A 23232-nucleotide genomic window follows, 5' to 3' on the forward strand; every position below is an offset into this window, starting at 1 on the left:
GTGCTAAAATACCTGTCGAAGCCCAGGCTGCGTGCCAGCATTCTCCAGTCACAGCCACGCGCGCTGGGGGCATCCAGACTGGCACAAATTTTCTGCCGGATGGAGACGGGAAGTCGGAAAGCATATGGACCCACTTGAGATGACGGCAGACAAGAACCACCTGCTGGCAACGGGGAGTGGGGTGGCAAAGTCTAAAGAGGAGACACACACACATACACACACACACACACACACACACACACACAGGAAAAGGAGTCAGTGCCAGTTACCATAGTCTAGCAGTGAAGTTTTAGTTTTGAGAAAGGAATACTTTTTAAGAGACTTGACAGAATAAATAAACTGTTATGTTTAAGATTTAGGAGAAAAGTGGATTTAAATGCAACTTTAAAATGCATGTGTAAGATTTATTTAGTTAAAACAAATGATAGTATACTGTAAAAGGCTAAAGAAATAAACAGAAAAAGCTATATGACTGAACTAATAAATTGTAGACTTCTATAGACCACTTTGCAAGAGGTTAACACTGGTCCAGAAGTACTTCTGTTTTCAGTTTGAATTTATTTATATAATTTTATTTATTTATTTATGTAGCATTTTTTACATATATATTACATATATAATAAAATACATTACATTACATTAAGCAGACACTTTTATTCAAAGCGACTTACATTGCTCTATCCTATACATTTTACATAGGTATTTGCAATCCCCTGGGATCAAACCCACAACCTTGCGTTGTTAACGCAATGCTCTTACCACTGAGCTACAGGAAAGTTAAAGATCAAATAAAGATATTCGTTTGACATAACACATAACAGGATTTTCCTTTGGTTATATTTTGTATACTATTATATATTTTATTTTGTATATTATTACACAATAAACATTTGTGTTACTGAAACAGTACTTAGTATTCCTGGACCAGCACTGAACCAGTTTTTCTTGTTCATGTCTTATCATGTAGAAGTGTGCACGTGATGCAGAAAACTACCCTTAACAACTATTACTAATATGATTTACCTCTTGGATGTCAGTGTTAAGCTGGAATATCTGTCCCTCTCCCTCCACCTGTCTAACACAGATCTTGCATGTGAGCTGTGAAACCACCAGGCTTCCTCTTTCTAGACTGAAGGTGCAATGCAGTGGCCGCTGGCTTCCGCTCCAGATGTGATAGAACGGGATTTCCTAAATCACAATTAAAGGGACAATTGTTGATAAAGGCTACATACAATACATGAATATATAGGATTTATATACAGAAAATATTCATTTTATCAAAAAAGTTATTTCAAAGTGCTATTCATAAACGTTACACAAAATTACAAATATATAGAGTGTTTCATCGGATGAAGCACTTGCCCGAAGTTAACTTTCGGACTATTTATTTCATATTTCATTTATATTAATATTTTATTGTATATTAATTGTATTAAATATCATTAAACTACTCAACAGTTATTGATTCCAAGGAGGTCCACCAGATGTTAAGTTTGGTCCACATTACGTTTGTTTATGTTGAAACCGCTTTACATTACATAACCAATAATGCTGCAAAATCAATACAAGTAACAATAATATGACTACGTCTCACCTGATACTTAGCCAGAAGTTTACTCCTCCAGTGAGAATGAGGAATGTCATGGATTGATAACCGCAGATTGTGATAACTGTCCTTAAAGAGCAGAGGTTTGGGGTCCTCTAGTAAAACTCCACCCAGACTCCGCTCGACCTCTAACACTTCCTGCACAAAGATAACAAGACTAGTTGATTTCCAAGTTACTCATATACCAATTATTTTGTGATGTGAGTTAATTAGTGTTCATTTGGGGCAGGCAGACTTGCCTTAAGGGCATGTGGGGTATCCTGTATACAGTAGACCCTCAGACTGTAGTCCAGAGAGAGGCATGGCGCTCTGGGAGCAAACAGGGCCAACTGCAGTCTCTTACAGGCTGGCCGAGGGGGGGCCGACTGTCCCACCAGCCCATACGTGCCCAGCTGCTCCATTAGAATATGACAGCTCTCCTCTTCCACCTGTAGATAGCAGGGTGATGTCAAGCTCTCCTCTCCTACAGTTAGCATCTCCTAGTGGTAGGGAAAGGAATGGGGTTAATGTCAATAGGGACGACGGAGACACTCCGATTATACAGTCTACATGATCTTACTGTAGTGACTTTAAGAAAACATCTTTACCTCCCAGGCACCTTGATGGTTTTGCATTTTAAGTGTGAGGGTCCAGTCTGGGGTTTCTAGCTGGGCACAGTGGGGCAGAGTAAGGACTACAGGTTTGCTGAGCAGCATGCCCGACGGACCGCAGCTCACAACAGGACTCAATACCGTCTGACTACCATCCGATGGCAACCTGACAAAATAAAGAGCGTAACAAATATACACATAAGATTATACGTTTGTTAATGCATTATTCTGTTAATAATAGTTTCATTGACTGATACATCAGGAGTCTTTAGTAATTACGACTCAATGTAAGTAGTTATTGCTTGTTTTGTTTTATTTTATTTGATCTGATTCAAACTAATGTCTTCTTCAGGGCATATAGTTTGTGCTCACTGCAAGACTATAGCTCAAACACGAACTTTATTTATTGAGAAACTTCACAGCAACCAAAAATAATGAGCAGAGCCTGAGAAACACAAAGTTTGCAGTCCGATGGCAGGGAACCATTTTTATATATTTCATTTCTGACGTTCAAAACAAAACCAGCAAGAAATAGCGCCTCAGCAAAAAAGTCAGACCTCAGACAACCATTCAGTGGTTTCATAACATATTTGTTCAGGTTTTTTTTCATTGTGTCATGGCTTTGAAATGTTATTTTTTCCTTTGTGCTGCCATTGGGGTCACAGTGTTTCTGGAGTCAATATTGCTTCACAAGGGCTGTCGAGATGTTTTGAACTGGACTGTTTGCAACTGCACAAAGTGACAGATAAAGTGTTGTACTGTATGCTTGGCTGTGACAGCATGATAGCGACAGAGTACCGAGAAACTGTTTAAAGTGGCAGACTCACGTTGTTTTCTCCCATTTGTTGATGATGAGATACATCTCATAGAACTTTCCCTGAGGAATTGTTCCCGGTGGAACCAGCAGACTCACTCCTGAAATAAAGAAATGTGACATTACATTAACATTATTTAAAAGGGTAGGTCACCCAAAATGAAAATTCTGTCATCATTCACATCATTAGTTGTTCCAAATCTGTATACATTTCTTTCTTCCGATGAAAACAGAGAAAGATATTTGGAAGAATGCTTTTAACCAAACAGTTCTTGGACCCCATTAAATACCATAGTAGGAAAAATTACTTTATAATTTCTTTGCTGTTAAACACAAAAGAAGATATTTTGAAGAATGTGGGACCGAACAGCAAACAGTTCTGAGGCTCTTTGACTACCATTTTCCTACTGTGGTTATAAATGGGGTCCAAGAACTGTTTGGTTACAAGCATTCTTCAAAAAACTAGAGAGTGTGTAATTCAAGAAAGAATTTTCACTTTTGGGTGAACTATCCCTTTAACAGCAGTTAATTACACATACAACTAATTATAAGCAGATAATATACACACATACATACATATATTAAGAAAAACATTTTACTACATTACATTAAAAAAAATCTTAGTATTTGTGTCTTATTTTCTAGTACAAATGTATAAAAAATCTGCAAAATGCTAAATTTTTATAATGAAAGAATGCTTGATAAATTAAAATTAAGTGTGCTAAAAAAAGCAAAAATAGTTGCCAGTGGGGTAAGAAAAATAAATGTGAATTAAGTTGAAACTGAATTTTTTCATAATTTTGCTATTCAAATAAACGTCTTGATTTAAGCATTTTTGTTCAGGTCTTTTTTCATTGTGGCTTTTTTCATTGTGTCTTTTTTGTCTCGAAAACTAGAAAAAAATACAGAGTTAAAAATATTTTGTGCAGGGTTTTCGTCATTTCTATGTAGGAAGTATGAATCTATGACATGTAGAACATGCATGCAATGTATATAGAGTATATCTTACAGAAATATAAAATAACTTAATAACTTGATGTAAGCTTATTTACACATTATATTTGAAGTTGCATAAATAAGACAACTGAAAAAAAAAGTGCCTGGAGAACGCCTGCAGTACATCAGAAATAGAAACAGAATATCTGTCAACTGTCTCCATGTGGCTGTCATCGAATACTATAGGAGCGGTTTTGTTTTAAAGTGTCATGTCATGCCAGCCGTTGTGAATTTTAAGAGGAAAAGCCGTATTAAAGTGTCTACCTGTATTAGGGATGGTGAGACGACCTCCCAGTGAGCCCAGTGTGATGCTGATGCTGTGACTGGGCTCTCTGGGCAAGGTGTGCCCATAGTGGTCTTTAGGTCCTGAGCCCACGGTCTTCAGACTCATAATCTCTCCATCACCATAATCCAGACCGGCCGGCAGCTCAAGGGAGGACATGGTAGAAGCATTATACACCTTTATCTTCAGACTAGGCAGTGAGTCCAGCAGAGGAGACGTGGTCATGGGGATCTTATGGGTGGAGTCCAGGGTAGCCTGCTGCAGTGCGTAAAGAGGCCCGCGAAAGGTTCCGGCACTGGCCGTGAGGTCAGGGGGGGCTGCCGGGTGCAGCAGGTGTGGGTTATCTAAAGAAGAAGCAGAAGAGTGAACAGACAGTTATTTTTTCATGAAGAGAGAATAGAAGGAATATTTTCAGATAGCATGCAAAGTTCTGACTGGATTTGCCTAAGAAATGAGAGCATTAAAGGAGAGAGGATTTAAAAGAGGAACCGTATAAACAAGTTATAGCAGCTTAAATACTGGTGAGAGAGTGGAAGACGGCATGAGAACGGATTAAAAACTTAAAATACATGGAAATAAAGAGATTATATTAGGTGTGCTGGGAGAAGAGAGGGAAACAGAGAATAAAAGCAAGTCTGAGAAGATGAGTAAAGAAAATAAAAGTGGGGAAAAAGAAACCTAGCTCAAACTGGTCTAAGGCGGCCAGGCTGGTGTCTTAAGGCAGTTACATTGGATAAAATCATCTGCTAAATTATTAAATGTAAACATATAGGAAAGTAGTCAAAGAAATAAGAGATACATAGCGAAATTTAAAAGACAGCTGTCTCACCCTGTCGTGGTGGTTTGTAGTTTCCAGGATGGAAGGCAGCTGTGAGGGCTGAGGAGGAATCTGTGATTTCACCGTGGAGGTGCCGACAGCTCCGCCGATAGACCAGGATGCCCACACACAGTACTAAGATTATGCAGAGCAGCAAAGCTCCCACCAGTCCCGCGTACACCGCCACACTAGCACCAGTGCCCAGAGCTGAATGCAAACAGTACAGATTTTCTCACATATGCAAATAAGCCATGTTATAAAAACATCATAAAACCAAGGAAAACAGATAAGTTTAACGCCCCCCACCTCCCCGGTGTTTGACAATTTTTCGTCTGACTTTAAATGAACAGACTGTGTGGTGTGAGGCTGAGAACAGGTCAATAATAAGGTGATTATAAGCGTGCACGAGTCTCTTCTGTTGTGTCTGCTGCTCGCCTAATTATCAAACAGTTAGTGTGCTGTGGATCTAACAGTGCATTATGGGAAAGTCAGCCATGTGTTCTCTGTTCAATTAGGAAAAGAAGAGAAAAGATAAGAACCACCAAAAGAGAGCCTGGCTTTCAAAATATGGCAAGTAAAGATGTTTTTGGTGAAAATTAACATGAAGAAATCACTTAATATTACAACTGTGATGATAGACTTTTCTAGGAGTTTTTTTAAAGAGTACATAACAGCAGATCAGGAAAATTACATTTCATGCAGTGTGTAATGTTGCAGTGTTTGAGCAGTCTGTCAAGTTTTAAATCCGAAGGTGAATGAAAAACAAAGTTATTGGCTAGGAATAAAGGGAGTTGACTGTGCACACAAACGAGTCGTCCCTAGTCCGATTCGCGAATCGCCGTGGATTTATGCCACTACATATAGTCCCCACCTATGTTTTGCTAGGACTGCCCACTTTTCTCCCTCAAAACTGTAGCTCATGAGCCTTATTTGCGGTAGACCAATCAAAGCAGACCATCTGACCAATCACATAAGACTAGGCTAGGGGAAAGGAGTGGTTAGACATGAATAGAGGAATGAATCATTTGATAGTCAGTCAAGAAGTAAGGTAAGAATAACTGCCTATTATTATGAAATAATAGTGTTTTTACACCTTCTGTGTACATAAACTTGTTTTTGAACACTCCATAAACCAAAGTTGGACCTTAAAAATCCCTAGTTATGTACTCTTTAATGTGTTGTAACACGATGGTTCTCAAACTGGTGGCCGTGGCCCCCAGGGGCCCCCTAGATGGATTTTGTATATATGAAATTTATCAAACATTTTATGCAATCAAACATCAGAGTAATAGGACCCGCAACCAAAAGAATGTAAGTTTTTTTGAAAAGTGAAAAGTCTTTTTTGGGGGGCACAAAGCAATGAACTCTAGTCTAAGGGGGCTTTACCACAAAAAAGTTTGAGAACCGTTATTGGTATATGTGACCCTGGACAACAAAACCAGTCTTATTGGTCAATTTTTCGAAATTGAGATTTTTACATAATCTGAAAGTTGAATAAATAAGCCTTCAATTGATGTATGAGTTTTTAGAATATGACAATATCTGGCTGGGATACAACCGTTTAAAACTCTGGAATATGAGAGTGCAAGAAAATAAAAATATTGAGAAAATGGCCTTAGAAGTTGTTTATCAGAGGCACTTTGACAGGCCATCCACTCACAAAAATAACGTTTTTATATATTTAAGGTGGGAAATTTACAAAATATCTTAATCGGACATGATCTTTACTTAATATCTTAATGATTTTGGACATAAAAGAAAAATCTATAATTTTGACCCATACAATGTATTTTTGTCTTTTTACTAAAAATGCTCCCGTTCTTATTAAGACTGGTTTTGTGATCCAGGGTCACATATTTGCATCTCTGCGTATTTGATGTTGATTTGGTTTTATTAGTAACACCAGATAGATTGATTTAGATTGAGAATTTTATTGTAAAACAAATCGATTCAAATCAGAATATTCAACATGTTTTAATGGTTATAAAAGTGTCAGGCAAAGATGACACCTTTCCAGGACTCTATACGAATCACAGAGAGAGAAGGAAAAAAATGCAAGCAGAGGCTCGAGGAAAGTAAGAGTGGGAGATGGGTAAAACAGTTCACATGTCTGGATGAAAGTAAATCCGACAGCCGTCTTAACTTATTATAGCGAACGGAACCAAGCCGAATTAGTTGCTTTACTTTTCGCTCTCTCAAGTACCGAATGTCACATTGATCTCTGAATATTAGCATCACTTCAACTGTAAGCTACCCTATTGATCGCTCTGGGCCAGCAAGATGCATAGTCATTAACTTCAATGTCTTCAAAAAGCACTATGTTTCTGCCTAAGTCTGCATATGTATTATACATAATCTTCCAGGAACGCGTATGTACATTTCCTCTGTGCTTTCTTTGATACAGACTGAATCTGTTAAACAACAAATTTGTTTGTATATATCAATAATGCTTTAAAGGGGTCATATGGCGTTAATACGTGTTTTCTGTGTCTTTGGTGTGTTATATGTTGCCCATTCATGTATTAGTCCCATAACATTGCAAAAATTAAAGTGTCGGAAAAAAGATGCATTCTATCTAAAAGCGAACGCTCCCCCAGACCTGCCTGAAATGCCTCCTGTAACAACACCCCATCAAATCTACTTCAGTTCGTGGTATGATTTGCTTTGGAACCTGAAGTTCCAAATATGGTAAGAGCTGTTACATTTCCGTCACGCGCTTGCATTCGACCAATCACTACACACTGGTTAACAATAATAGCACACCTCGCTTTTCAGAGCGATGAGCTTTGTAAAATATCTGCGCGTTTCAGAGAGGAGATACAAACATGCACGGTATGTGGAAAATACAGCGTTTTTGAACCTTAAATCGTGTATACACATTGCATTACATCTAAATATTCGTTTTAGCCAGAGACAACCACCCCTTATGTATGAAAGTGATATGTAAATAGTTATACGTAATGATAGATGATATATTAACCAGTTCATCAGATCAGCAACATTGGCTAATAACAATTTTGGACAAATTCAAGTGCACTATGCCATTATCAAATAATACCAAATATACCAAAACTAAGAATTTCAGAAATTTACCCACTTTCAAGATCAATTGAATTGCAAAACAGTTAAAATAAACTGCACAAGTGTGTCTTCTATGTCCCAATGTATACAGTAAAAATTTCAGTCATTAGATATCAGTATTGGCCTTTAGCACTTAAAAACCCACTAATCGACCACAAATTATAAATAAAAACATCTGCAAGAAACGGTTGCAGATGCATCTATGTCTGTTTATAACCCCACAAAATCATATTACCTACATTATATTTACATTAACATTTAAAATAACTAAGACAAAACAGTACATGAATAAATATCAAACATAGAGAGGATGAAAAGTGGGAAAGTGTCGAATAAAAAGTTTGTTATTAAAAGGAAAACTTACGATGGCTTGCATGTTCAATAGAAATCTTTTTATCTGTCAGAAAAAAGGCAAAAACAAAGAAAAAGAACAAAAAAGAATGAACGTGAGGATGGAGGAGCAACTTATGAGTGTAGATCAGAAACGACTGCAAATGAAAGTGGAACAAATAATCAATAAATGCAAAAACAAGACTGCGAATGAAACATCAAAACAAGCGCTGACATGATTTACAGCAGATGGAGCAAAAGTAAATGACTTAACAGGGCTCTCAGGGGACAGCAGGCAGTAGAAGAATTATTTGAGAGGGTATATACTGTATATTTGTCTCTCTCTCTCTCACTCTCTCTCTCTTTACGTGTGTGTGTGATGCATTATTAATGCTGAAATCTGGGTTGTGCTTTCAGCCTAGACAGACCACACTATAACTTTCAGTCTGCACTGTGTGATGACTGTATGTGTGTGTGCATGTGTTAGCATGCTATTGATGGCCTCCTAAGATAATTCAATGCTGTCTGCTGTGCTCATCCAAAATCAGCCCTGCAATGAACACCCAGTGTCAAGATGAATTTGGCTCACCATTGCATGGATGATGCACTTGAGTGGTTCTTTACTTGCTTGTGTTAAGTACACTTTGTGTGCTGAAAGCTCTACGTTTGTCCTCCTGCCAATCTGCGGAAGAGTGTAGGGCGTGTCTGGGGTGGAGCTACTGTGCCATCAAAATATTATATTTGACCAAACAATGATATATTTCTCATTGGTTTAACCATCACAATATATGACTCCATTTAAAATGAGAACATCTGTAAATGAATCCGGATACTACTTGCTCCAAGCAGCAGCTAAACCTGGCACGGTCACTTTCGGGCGGCACAGTTCTTTAAGACGGCATGGTCCGCTGTGTGCAGAGATAACTCTTAGATGTGTGCTGCATATTCCAGGTGGATTTACGGAAACTCCGTTCCACTCGCTCTCTCATTGAAAATGAATTGTGACTTAGCATGTAACTTTTTTGGAGCAGATTTCTGCATTTTACTTCCCCACCCAATCTCACTTTGGCTGCTATCTGCCTGTACCGCGGAAGCGGGATAAGAGGTCTGCCCATGACAATCTCTTTACCTGCTAGAAGCCAAAATGAGTCAGGCATGGATGATAATAATGGCATAATGTTCAGGGCAAGTTAATAAATTCCGTTAATAAATTGGTATTTAACATCTACTATCGCAGATTTTATATTTTAGCTGCTTTCCTAAAAAAATCCAGGAAGCTATTTTTGGATTTTGGGAGACTAAATGACAAGTGTATTTATAATTTATTTGCATTGTTGGTATGTTTTTAAGTTATGCACGTCTGAATTGATCTGTCGTTTATCAGCTCTACTTTTATTTCTTTATTATTTTAAGTGCCAAGAGTGCCTACAAAATTCAAAACCGTCACTTATCCTATTGTTGACTTTGTTAGAGATCCAGTGTTCTCTTAAAAGTCATGTGAATAAGGGTGTTGGGTCATGTGACTCACTGCGGGCACACAGTCCCTCTGTGCAGTTCTTGCTCTCCATCATGCTCCCGGTGCAGTGCCGTCCACCATTGCGTGGAGGGGGCGCCTGACATTCTCGGCTCCGCCAGTGCGTGCACTCCGTCCCGCAAGCCGACCACTTTGCCCACTCTGTCCAGCCGCCATCAACTGATGCATAGCAAGTAACAAAAAAAAACAATATCAAGGAAAAACCTAGATCTCATAAATAAACAAGTTGGGTGTGACCCATCCGCGTCAGAATCTGACGGTTGTTAGTCTTTACCTGGACAGAGTGTTGTGCAGGTAACTCTCTGGAAAGGCGGTCCCTCGCAGAAGGCTCCTCCATTGAGGGGTGCCGGATTGGTGCAACTACGTGTCCGTCGCTGCCAGCCCCGCCCACACTGAGCATTGCACTCTGACCACTCTGTCCAGGACGACCAGCCACCGCTCACTGAGGAAAGAGTCCTTATGAGACATACGCTGACAAATCTGGGCTCATTCACACTTGCATGTGTTGTTTGCTCCGAGGGGAATGAAGAAAATTAGCCACCGTAACTGGACTGTGAAAGGAACAACTAGAAATAAAAATATGTGTGAACCACACAACAATGAAATAAGGGGATAGTTCACCCCAAAAAGAAAATTCTGTCATCATTTTCAGATTATTCCAAACATATACATATTTCTTTGTTCGATGAACACAGAAAAATATATTTGGAAGAATGTTAGCAACCAAATAGATTTCATCCCCATTTACTGCCATAGTAGGGAAAATAAATACAATAGGAGTACATGGGGATCTGCTTGGCTACTGACATACATCTTCCTTTGTGTTTAACATTACAAAGAAATGTATACAGGTTTGGAATCATCTGTTGGTCAGTACATTTTCACAGAATTTTCTTTTTTGGGTTAACTATCCCTTTAACACAGTAATAGGTAGTAAGTAATAGAGCACAATATGTTTTATACTACAACAATGACTGGCAACCTCATTGCTGTACTACACAAAATAACAACCCCCCCAGTGTTTATGAATATGCCCCGAGTTGTGAACTTTCCCTTGAGACATGCATTCAGTGATTTGCTTTCCCACTGAGATTCTGATTGGTCAAGTGGTTACCGTAGACGATGAGTGTTGCGGTGCTGCTGCGTCGCTTAGCGACCACATTGCGAGCCACGCAGGTATAGTTAGCCGTGTCGGAAAGTCGAGCCTGCTTGATGATCAGGTCGTGATCGATAGTAATTAGAAAGTTAGAATCCAGCATCGGGTCAATGAGCTCTTCATTCTTCAGCCAGTCCACCTGTGGCATTATGGGAAATCAATTCATTCAGTGTGTATGTAAGAATGATGTGAACGTGGATTAAAACTGCACTTTAAATGAGCATTATCATATGAATGGGACATTAAAGAGCTTTGGATTTGTTCTGAATATAACGGGTGGTCGATTTGAACGAGGGTGAATGGTGTAAAATTTCCTGCGCAGTTTTAAACAGTTCAAACAATAGGACAAAGTGAGGAAAGAGAATGGGCACCTCAGCAGGTGGGATGCCCTCTGGAGGACGACATTGGAGCAAGACTTCTTGCTCCAGACGAACTTCCCTGCCAAGCGGCTCCTGCTCAAAGTTCTTTCTTAAATCTGAATAACACAAAGATGTTTTTAACAAAACAAAATAGGAAATAGGACAATAAAGTGTTAAAATAGTCAGCCAAATAGAATCTGAGCCAGCAGACCTCAATAGAAAACTCTCTAGAACTGAGCAGAATTGGATGTGTGGTCAATTTCTTTTACAGATACATTCACTCATTGCATATTTGTTTAATAAATGTTTTTGAAATTTAATATTTTGGATACTTTGAAACTTTTAACTATTTTTTTCAGCACTGTTTCTGTGTATAAAAAACTAGGGCAGTCCAACAATTAATTGCAATTAATCGCATGCAAAATAAAAGTTTGTGTATAAATATTATATGTCTGTGTACTGTGCATATTAATTTTGTATTTATAAACACGTGCATATACGTGTATACATATTTAGAGATTATTAACGTGTTTTTATTTATATTTACCAAAAATGTATTATTAATTTTTATCATTCTTAAATATATGTATGTATGTGTTGACAAATACAAAATTAATATGCTCAGTACACAGACATAGAATATGTAAACACAAACTTTTATTCAGGATGTGATTAATCGATTGACAGCCCTATAGAAAAACACACTTTACCATGCAAAAATTTACCCAAACAATTTCTCCTTTTTCCCCATAGATTCCATTTCGGCACAAAGCAAAGACTCCTATAAATGTTATGAAACAGCATAATAGCAGCGAGTAAATACCTTATTGGAAAATTAAACCCAAACACATGTTTTTTTAGGTCTTCTAACTGCATTGTGTGTATTACAAACTCACAAGCGATGCGGACGTATGCCCGTCGGCTCTTTGTGGTGCCTGCCGAGCTCCAGGCAACACACTGACACCAATAATCGTCCAGGCCGAACAATTCTTCTACCTGCGTCCGAGACACAGATATGTCCACTTCTCTAACAACCAAACCTGAAACACAAATAAGACACACATGTCAATGTATACACTGTACGAATGATACTGTTTATCATAAATGTGAATAAAGCCTTCAAGCTAAATTTACCTGTGATAGGGTCCAAACTCTCCTTAGTAACATGGTCATTCTGGTTCACCCATTCTCCATTGCACTTGAAGTAAATCTGCGTGGCAGGAGCGGCCTTGCAGGAGAGCTTAACCGGTCTGTTTTTCACAATGAAGGCGTCCTCCGGTTCACTCTGGAATTCCGGCAACGGTTCGGCCGGAGCGGATGGAAAAGAGTCCGGAAGAACCTCGCTATAATCACTGCCATCTACACGCACAGGGAAAGAGAGAAAGAGAAATAAACATGTTCACAGTTTATGCGAGTGTATTTACAAGAGTATCTCAGTATACAATATCTGTCACTGCAATTGACTTGGCCTTGAGGGTAATGGCGAGACTGTCGGTGTGCACGCTAGTGTCTGTTAAGAAGGCCTTGGTCTCTGACATTTCAAGTTTACTCTAGTGATACAGTGTTTGGTCCCCTCCCGCTCCCCAAAGCATCCCTGAGGAGTCCAAGCAGAACTGGGATAAAGGCGGGGGAGCTTGACCTTCCATTCAAACGGCCAGTGATCACACATTATCCCCTGACATTTTCCCGGTGACACATCCCTCACAGCGCAGAGCTCATCTAGGGGCCAGCGTGTTTCGAAGCTCCGCACCCGGGCCCCCGTCACCTCCAACACGACAACGCTGTTAACCTTTCAGTTAAAGCTAACAGCAACACAGGCTATTGACTACTGAGTGAAAATTAGGTCTGAAGACACCCACTCCGCTGGGTGTAACAGGAAAGTTGTTAGTTTGCACTTCTTCACGGCTGACATTTTCAAGTTTTGACACCTGTTAATTTTACTTTATGTGAAAAACCTTAATTACACATGAGTGATAGTGTGTTTAAATAAAAATAAATAATAACAAATAGTTATTTTAAAGGGATTCCGTCATCCTTTACTCACCCTCATGTCATTTCAAACCTGTATGACTTTCTTCTGCAGAACACACAAGAAGATATTTTGAAGAGTATTGGTATCCAAACAGCGGCGGTACGCATTGACTTCTAGTGTATGGACACAAAACCACTGAAAGTCAATGCGTACCACTGTTGTTCAGTAACCAACATTCTTCAAAATATCTTCTCGTGTGTTCTGCTGAAGAACGGAAGTTGTACAAAAGGATGAGTCAATGATGACAGAATTTTCATTCTTGAGTGAACTATCCCTTCTGCATGAGGCACACTTGGCAACCATAAAAATTCATTTCTGAGTCATTGAGAGTCGTACTCATAAATAACAACAAAGGCAAATACAAAGCAAAAATAAAACTGTAAGACGGATGAAGCCTCTCTTCGGCCATGACTGAGGAGGATCTCACGATCTCGTGAGTGAAAGCGCCGCGTGAGTTTAATTATCACACACCCGCTGTCATCGTAATGATGTGACTAAAACATCTCCAATGGCGTAGCCTAGTTTGCGCCAGTGCTGGAAAACGACTAAGCCCCCGCTCATGTTCACCGACACAGTGTGTATCACCAATAAAAGGGGCAGAATTCAATATAGGCTGTAATGTGGATTCAAACAGAGAATGAAAGAGAGTGGGTGGGGGAGAAGCATAAGTGCTCTAAACGCTGACACCTGGGTCGAATATCTTCCCGTGCTGCCGCGTTTGATGGAACATGTGTGAAGGGTACAGGAGTCTGGACGTGTCCGCGCACCGCAGAGGTGAGAGAGGTGACAAAAAGCAAGCTGAAAATTGGATTTGGGAGGGTGTTTTCAAATACAGTAGAAAAAAGGAAGATTATACAAGTCAGGTCAAAATACAACGGGCAGAAACGAGAGAAAGTCAAAAATAGAGCAAACAAACTGGGCTTGACCAAATATCGTCACACCTTCGGAGTGCTGGTATGTTATATAGTATAATAATATTTGAAAATGGCTATGGTGATTTTCCTTGAGAATACATGTACCGGGCGGAGCCTCATGTGGTGTCATGGAGTGCACAGCACACAGCAAAATCAAATTTACCCGCACGCACATCAGATAGGTCAGTGGCTGGAAGGCCAATTGAAGGTCCTGCCGGAAAGTGTCAGTCTAAATCTGTGTCACTATTTGACAGCCATGCCCTTCATTCAAACCCACGGTAAGAAAGACGGACAGATACAGATCGATCTACCTTTAAAATGAGCATAAAATTAATAGTATTTTGCAAAAGCGTATAGAGCGCTTACAGTAGGACAAAATATTGAGAGTATCAAAGTCAGTCGATTTTAAGCAATACTTAAATTTTTTCACATCATGATATCTTTCGACACTATCCTCTCCCCACGTCTTAAATAAAATAACTTTGTAAAACACAAAGATTTCCAACCAGCTGAGCAATTTTTCGGCTCCTTTTCAAATCAAAAACATGTTTTGTGGCTCTGACTGACTAAGTATCTACCCCCCCACTCTTTCCAGTCTTTTGTGCCGTTCGTTCTCTCTCTCTCGTCTCTCCTCCGTCAGCTGTCAGCCTGTCTTTTTCAGACTTTGACTTCTCTGTCGATAAGCAATTGTGTTTTCGCTTTTTCCACACTACCTCCATATGGCATCGATTGCTACACAAAATCACCAGTCAAAAACACGGGCTGTCATTCCCTGTCACACGCAGAGAAAAAAAATGACGTTTTGTCGAAACAAGTAGCTGAGTGAGAATGTGTACTAGAGTTCTTCAAATGTGTGTTTGTGTGCGCGCATCTTTGTGTGAGAAAGCGAGGATCTTTGGGTGACAATGTGTGTGTGAAAGTCACTGTGAAAGAGATGGAATCGGTGAGATAGCGCAGACCGAACATATGGAAAGGTTGTTTTGTGCTCACGAAATCACTGAAACACAACATAGCTGTCCCTCACGCACCGGGGTGGACGCTCACTTGACGACGAATGCTTTCACACATATTTTGAGGAGCGGACACGAATACCCATCAGGCCTTTGGCAGCCCGCAATTACGCTGGAATGGTCCTGGCACTCCTAAAAGAGGGAAGCTCTTAAGAGGCCCCCGACTGCAGGTCTTTTATCAAGGTAATGATAGACAAGACGCAGCCGGGACCAAAGCCTCCCAGCCCTTGGTCTCTGGGAAGGGTGTAAACCTCCACACATATGTGCAAACATCAACACGCAAAAAACGGATAACAAGACACACAAATTTTAAGCAGAGCTAGCGGTACTTGTGGTACGGTTGCTTCTAGAGAAAGAAAACAAAAATGTGTAGATGTCAAACACGCAGCTAACAATAGCATATGGACTAAAAAATCAAGAATGTTCCTTGACCCGTCTTGTTCTCAGACACACAAAAGTACAATGGCAAGTCTGAAATTATACAAAGAAGAATTTCAAAGATCGCTCGCAATGGAGGGTGTCAGCAGTGTAATTTCACAAGCTCCAGAAAGTCGGCAGTCGTGGGAGCAATGCTTTATCATTAGCTTACAAAAGCTGTCATTATCGTCCACATTATATATATTGACTGCAGGTTTACCCTCAGCTCTGCTCTCTTAATGATGCTTTTGAAACCTGGGAAATATGGACTTCACCAATGCCGAGCTTTCTCGGCAGTCAGACCGCAGGCGGGGAAAATGGGTGGTAAAATCCTGCCTGCGGAGACTATAAGTACATGCATTTCTCAAATCCTCTTTCCTAAAGCACTACAATTCTATTCCCTATTTTTGCTATTTTTTACAGTAAGCCTAATACAAGAGAGTGAGGACAGGAATTCAGGGCACGACACGGGCTGAATTCAAACCTACACCCTCCACTTGAATGAACTACAGGTAGATCCACAGCAACACATTCAAAACATAATAAATACTTTACAGACTTTTGCATAGCAAATTGCTACATTTTTGATTCTTCTAAAACAGGGGTTCCCAAACTTTTCATACCACGACCACCAATATTAGACTGCTGACGACCCACGACCCCCCCCCCTCCTCCCCCTCCTTTCTCCTCTTTGTGTTTTCCTCCGACAGCTTGTAAGGATTTGCGATTTGCTTACATACTGACAGAGCTAAAACAAAAAGGAACACAATCTCTAAGCCAGGCTATTTTATTAACAAATTATGGACAAAAACAAATACATCCCATAACTGTGAAATGCTTAAAGACAGAATACGAACAAGCTGCCTGTAACACGCATACAACAATAACTTTGTATTCAGAAAAAAATGCCTAATGTGATGGATGGGCGCTGTGCGCGGAGCAAAGCAGATCGCCACCCGCAGATCATCTTCCACGTTAAGCCGTGAACTGTGTTTATTCTTAATGTAAGTCAGCGCGGAGAATGTCTTTTCGCATAAATACGTTGAGCCAAATTGCATGAGTACATCCAACGCGGCTTTCGACGACTGTGGATATTCCAGCGCAACAGAAACCCAGAACTCATCCAGCGTCTTGCTGTCAAATGCCGTCCTCAGGATTCGATCGGATGAAAGTTCTATCAGCGCATCTTCCATATCTGACGCCAGATTATTTGCCGTGGTTACATTAAATGTTGACCTTATCCAGTCATATTGGTCGGGAAGTTTTATTTCCAGTTTATTTTAATTATCCTAAATTTATACTCGCATCATTACCACCTTTTTTAACATAAACATTTTTTTTTTTAAATTAAGTTTCTGTGAATCATCTCGCGACCCCCCGCCCCCCACTTTGGGAACCACTGTTCTAAAACACGTGTTATTCACAGGTTAGTGTCATCTCCAGCTTCTGTTATCATTTATTTATAAACTCATCCTGTTTTGTGACAGTGTAATGCTTGTAACTGTAATTTTATGTACTCGTATATTTTACAGAATTGTCCCGTTCTAAAACAAAATTGATCAAATAGATCAGGGACGATCCTAGGTTTTTAATATTAGGAGGGTTCAGCCTCCAATGAAGATATATATATATATGTGTGTGTGTATTTATAGCCACTCTCTAAGCACCACATACATTACTAAAATAAATAATTAAGAAAGAACATGCAGAATAAAGACAAGTTATTGTTATTCAAATTAATATCACATTAATCAATCAATCTGCAACATTTTTATTTCAAAGTGACAACAACAGCCACAAATCAATATTATAAATGTCACAATAGACTGCTGAGTCATTATTTAGCAACGTTAGAAGGAATAACTTGATATGATGTTTCCCTGCCATTCATTCTGACCATCACTCCTGTGCACGACTGCGTGTTGATCTATCGCATCCACAATATGTTTAAAAATAATGATACAAATACTGAAGCGTCTGAAAAAGACAAGAGCTTCTAGGTACACTTTTGTTTACTTGGAACAATGAATAACTCGGTCGTACCAGGACTCACGTTGTCTTTCCGGGGCTCTCAAAACTAACCTCGGCTCTCTAAAACTAGGTGCAGAAAAATAAAACAGCACTACATCATAAAAGACACGTTTCTGTGCGCTACAATATCATCATGATCGTTTTCTAAAGGATATTGTCATTGGTGTGAAATGCTTCCATTTTGCTGGAGGTAAACAACTAGGGTAGTTAACAGTGTGACGAGGGGTAAATGCAGACAAAACTTTTTACAGTGGATGGAAAGGGTCTTGTATCGCTTCCGGATCATATTATGTAAGCTGCATTATAACAAAGAATGGCAAAGATGCAAATTTCATGGTAATGCACACACGTTTATCCTCTGTTTGTGACGCGCGGATGTGAACTGTAGAATGCGCTAATAACGCAGCCTGCCGCTGTTTCCATAATTAAAGTTTATATGACTACAAAGCGAATTCCTTTACAAATGACATAATTACCCAAATTTTTTTGGGGGGGGGCTAAGCTAGAACTTTAGGGTGGCTAAAGCCCACCTAAAAAGGGCCTAGCAACGCTACTGAAACAGATACTTCCATCTGTACGGTTCATATTGTAAAACAGCTTATTTACGCACACCTGTGATCGCACATCAGTTGAATTCTATATTAATGCGGCAAGTTGCCACGTTGCCTGGCAACCATAATAGGCCCACAGTTTGACTAATGAAGTTTATTACTTGGCAGAACACTTTTTTTGTGTGTGATTGTTATTGTAAGAAATGTAATTATTTATTGAAAATACGTGCCTGCTGTGCCACTGTCACTATTTCATGAAAAAAGACACTCAGGAGTGTGTTGTTGCCATTATTTACCACAGTAAAGACGATTTAGCAGGCATAAACTGTATCACTTGACTTGTATTTCACATTTTCACACTTTCTCTGCTTTGTTTCTAAATTTATGTTATATGCTGACCCATTTCAGCCGACTAGGCTGAGGGAAACTCTTTTTAAAGTCATTAGCTTAAATTCTCCAGATGATGTTATGTGATGTTTTAGAGGAGTCTGACACACAGCTGACGGGAATGTTCTCTCGGGATCTCTGTTGTCATAGCGAAAATGGTGCTAAAAATCTCTTACACATGATAACCTTATTAACAACACACATACAAACTCATACCTCATTTAACTTAAATATATAAATATCCTAATACCCCAATCTCAATTATTAGTGATGGATATTCTGGGAGAATTTTCACACGGATAATATCGTACTTTTTTTTAATGTACAGCAAAAACATGAAAGAGCAGGTTAAAAAAAATAGGTATGATGAGTATTACATTACCCCCAAAAAGTATGTTCTTTACACTTGTACAGCTGTATGAATGTATAAAGGTCCTGTGTATGAAATTTAGTGGCATCTAGTGCTGAGGTTGCAAATTGCAACAAACAGCTCACTCCACCTCCCCCTTTCGAAGCACTATGGAGGTTTACACAAAACTAAGATGTCGTCATGTTTTCTCTTCTTTGTTGAAGGAGATAACGTATTTACGAAACAGCATTCATTTAGTGCCTTCAGTGGCATTTGGTTTGATTTACAAAATATTAATAATTTGTTTGAGGATGCCACTTCATTTGACACTTGACATTGAGAAATTTCAAACAGAATCCAAAAAGAGTCTGACTCTAGATATTTTTATGGCACTGTACACTAAGGAATTATGAGTAAAGAGAAAAGGATGTGCACTGGAAAAACATTATAGAAATCAAGGAGGGAGTGTGTAGAGGACTACGGCAAAGGGACAAGATGAAAACATAAAAAGCACTCGAGGCAGGAAAGGAGAGGGAAGCTGTAGGTTAGAGAGTGGTTTTATATAAACACTGGCCGGGGGACATGTATATTGACAGATTACAACGGTCCATTAACGCATCTAAAGTACAGAAAGCTGTAACATCGTGAATCTGACCTGTCGCACAACAGGTCACTGCGCGCAGAATCTCTGCATCGCTAGTGCATCTTTCCTCGTAAAATTGCCACGCACGTAGCGTTAGGAGGAGACTTGATGCTTTCAGAAAATAGAGTGATGCTAGAGGACAAAGTACAAGAGCTGCAAAACACAGTCTTGAAGAAAAAAGCAATCAGTAAATACGAAACACATTCTTTATTCTTTTCCCAGAATGCTTTACGTCTTGTTCTATCCGTTTCCTCTCTAATCGCATTCAGAAACAACACTTTGTGTTGGACAGACAAGCTTGTTATCACTTTCAACTTTAAGCTAGTATCTGATACACAACCGGCAACGCACTCACACAAAATTTTACATGCATAAAGATGAGATGAAGAACCAAGAAAAATGGCTTTGGGGAATCATAATGGCAACAGAAATGTCACGCCTTTGATTGAACATGTTAACATGTTCTTGTGAGACAGGGCTATTTGTGTCTCGTGTGTATATGCGTGGGCGTGAGGATGTAGTCTCCAGGGTTGGTGGCATATTGGCAAAGGTGAGGAGAACGGTTATTTGAACAGACATGAATGCCCATTCTCACCCATTCAGCACATTTGAGTAGCCGCTGGAAAAACGCAAGGATGTAAGCTCACATGAACATGGACGTAGCCAGACACCAAAGTCCCTTGGGAGACGTTTGTCAGTGTGTAAACAGACACAAAGAACACACATGTCAGAAATGCAGATTCATATCATTATATGCATAATATCTTGTCTTATTCGGAGTCAGACGCGGCCACTCCCCCAAGCCTTCTGATTACTGCTGAGGGCTACTGAGGGCATTACTGGCGTCTGTGGTGTGTCTGTGGTCGCACAGAAAATACCAACAATGTAGTCCTCACTTATTTGAGTGGACAACCACAAACACAATGATGTTAGTGTACTGTCAGAATGCAAGAATATCGGACTCTGCAAGTTAACATTCATGTATTTGGCAGAAAATTTCATCCAAAGTTACTTGCTGTGCATTAAATACGTAACAAAAATACAATTTATATGTTGCATGGAAATCAAACCAATGACCTAGCTTTCCTGTAGCTCAGTGGTAAGAGCAAGGTTGTGGGTTCGATCCCATGGGGATTGCAAATACCTATGTAAAATGTATAGGATAAAGCAATGTAAGTCGCTTTGGATAAAAGCGTCTGCCAAATGCCTTAAAATGTAAATGACCTATTGGGTCAATGTAATGCTCACTATTTCTAGTTTTTATTACTGTAATATTACATTTATATTTAATATAATATTTGGAACAATAGAAGTGACTTAAAAAGTATATAATTTTTCATTTTATTAAAAAAGAGTACCCCAAAATTTACAAAGACAGGTTGAGTCCTCGACATAACGTTACCTTATTATTAATATAAATGAATAGAAAATACAAATAAACACGAGTCATATCATCAGACTGATATATATACAAGCATATAAAACTATATCTAAAAGGGAACCATTACATGTCACTGTGATAAACACAACACGTTCTTTTTGGATGAAGACATCTGTTAAATGTACAAGTGTACATGCAAATAAAATCATGTGTTCTGTTGGTGTCTGAATAGCTGAGATGTCTATGTGCGTGTGACACGTTCCATGGAAATGAAATGAAGACGGAGCGCTCCTCGCTGCTTCTCTTCCTGTGCTGCTGACTCTGTATTGGGGAGCAGCTAGAGGGCGCCACCCCCCACTGAGCCCATTTATCAGGCACCATCAATAACAGCCCAGTTGCGCAGGACCCCAACTGTTCCATCCATGCAAACCTCTATCCCCCAACACCACCTACTGCATGGGAACAGACAGGGCACCCCCAAACCATCCATCACCCACAGACACAAACGTTTAAGAAAGCAAGGAAAGGGAGAATTTTAACCATGTGGTCTATGAAACAAAAAAGTAATGGACTAGAATAAGTTTGGATATGAACGTGATGAGACCCTCTGGCTGCGTTTGTGTGCATGCCGTGTAAAGCCACAAGATATACACACATAGATGGCACCAGCTCTGATCGCTCTGCATGTGTGTGGCTGGTTGCCATGACGTTTAGTCACATGGACTTCATCCCTCCGAGGGCCTTGAGTTGACACACGGATCTACACAAAACACCAGAGCTTTGCATTAAACTCATTTTCCTGTTTCTTTCTTTTCTCCTTCTTATCATAGAACTTCTTTTTCCAAATGACACAAGGCACCAAGTGTATTTCAGTGACATATTTAGTTGGAAGAAGTGTTTCATCTTGGAGTCATGCAGTGATCAAGGATCTTCTGGGTTTATCCTAAAACACACGCTCACTATATGCAATATTTTCCCCATGAAGAGTGTTTTTTTCCCCATGAAGAATTTTCTTGGATCAAAGGAGTCTTTGATCATGTGTACTTAATGTTTCATTTCGTATAATAAAAGTGTTCGGTTTCTAGTATACATATATGTGTCAATTACTATTATTATCATCATTATTGTCATCTCCATCTGTTGTTTAGATGTGTACTCCACATAGGTAAGGCTATATATCAAGTTCATGTTTTAATGATTTAAATTAGGCAAAAAGGTAAACAGCAAGCTGACATTTACCAAATGCTAATTTATGCAGTGATGTATGCTATACTATCACAGCCCTCGGCAACCTGACACACAGACACAAATGTAAATATTCTCCTTTTTCACAACTATAGTATTTTCCAGTAGTCAAATATGCACATTTTCAAAAACTTGCACTTTGATGCACGTTTTTCAAAAGTTTGCGTTGTTAAGCCCCCCCCCCCCCAAAAAAACTTCACTATTGTGTATACGAACAGACAGAATGCATACAAGGTTTTTCTTTTTTAGTTGAAAATGCTGTCGTGTAAATGGCCCCTAGCTATGCACCTTTAAACCCCACCCCCTTCCTTGAGTTTGGAGCCAGGCTGGTTTAAATGGGTGTAATTAAATGAGAAGATGAGCAGCATTCCTTCCTGAGGATAGGGTGATTACAGGCCCTCTCTAGACTCCCTACAATTACCCACTTCTTTACCAAACACACGCACACACACACACACAAACACACGCGCTTTCTTCAGCAAACTACTCCACCTGATTACCAGCTCCACTCAGTAAAAGGACATATGAAGGACAGCAGTCACATAAAAACCAAAAAAGATCTCAAAAAAGATCTCAACGGTCTGACCTTTGACCGATGATGATAACGCACACGCCTCAGGCTGTTTCAGTAGAAAGGCCCAACGTTTCATCACACCAGACCCTCACTTGCAGAAATCTTCCTTTCTGTTGTCTTATTTTCCTCTAA

At 39.5% G+C, this 23232-nt stretch overlaps 1 protein-coding gene across 4 annotated transcripts in view; it reads right to left on the reverse strand.

The window, feature by feature from the left end:
* The window catches only part of unc5b (unc-5 netrin receptor B), a 74541-nt gene that overhangs the window by 3343 nt on the left and 47966 nt on the right, over positions 1-23232 (reverse strand). For 3 of the 4 annotated variants that reach the window (XM_056761239.1, XM_056761240.1, XM_056761237.1), the window contains 15 exons: positions 12701-12925; positions 12463-12606; positions 11579-11682; positions 11166-11346; positions 10326-10493; positions 10046-10210; positions 8552-8584; positions 5119-5313; positions 4271-4633; positions 3024-3111; positions 2194-2362; positions 1846-2085; positions 1595-1744; positions 1024-1188; positions 13-191 (listed from right to left, as the gene is read on the reverse strand). In XM_056761239.1, the coding sequence (XP_056617217.1) occupies positions 13-191; positions 1024-1188; positions 1595-1744; positions 1846-2085; positions 2194-2362; positions 3024-3111; positions 4271-4633; positions 5119-5313; positions 8552-8584; positions 10046-10210; positions 10326-10493; positions 11166-11346; positions 11579-11682; positions 12463-12606; positions 12701-12925 (2569 nt within the window). The remainder of the gene's footprint in view (positions 1-12; positions 192-1023; positions 1189-1594; positions 1745-1845; positions 2086-2193; positions 2363-3023; positions 3112-4270; positions 4634-5118; positions 5314-8551; positions 8585-10045; positions 10211-10325; positions 10494-11165; positions 11347-11578; positions 11683-12462; positions 12607-12700; positions 12926-23232) is intronic. The other variant, XM_056761238.1, reaches the window with a different exon arrangement.

The sequence above is a fragment of the Triplophysa dalaica genome, chromosome 11 (assembly GCF_015846415.1).
Source record: "Triplophysa dalaica isolate WHDGS20190420 chromosome 11, ASM1584641v1, whole genome shotgun sequence".
NCBI lineage: Eukaryota > Metazoa > Chordata > Actinopteri > Cypriniformes > Nemacheilidae > Triplophysa > Triplophysa dalaica.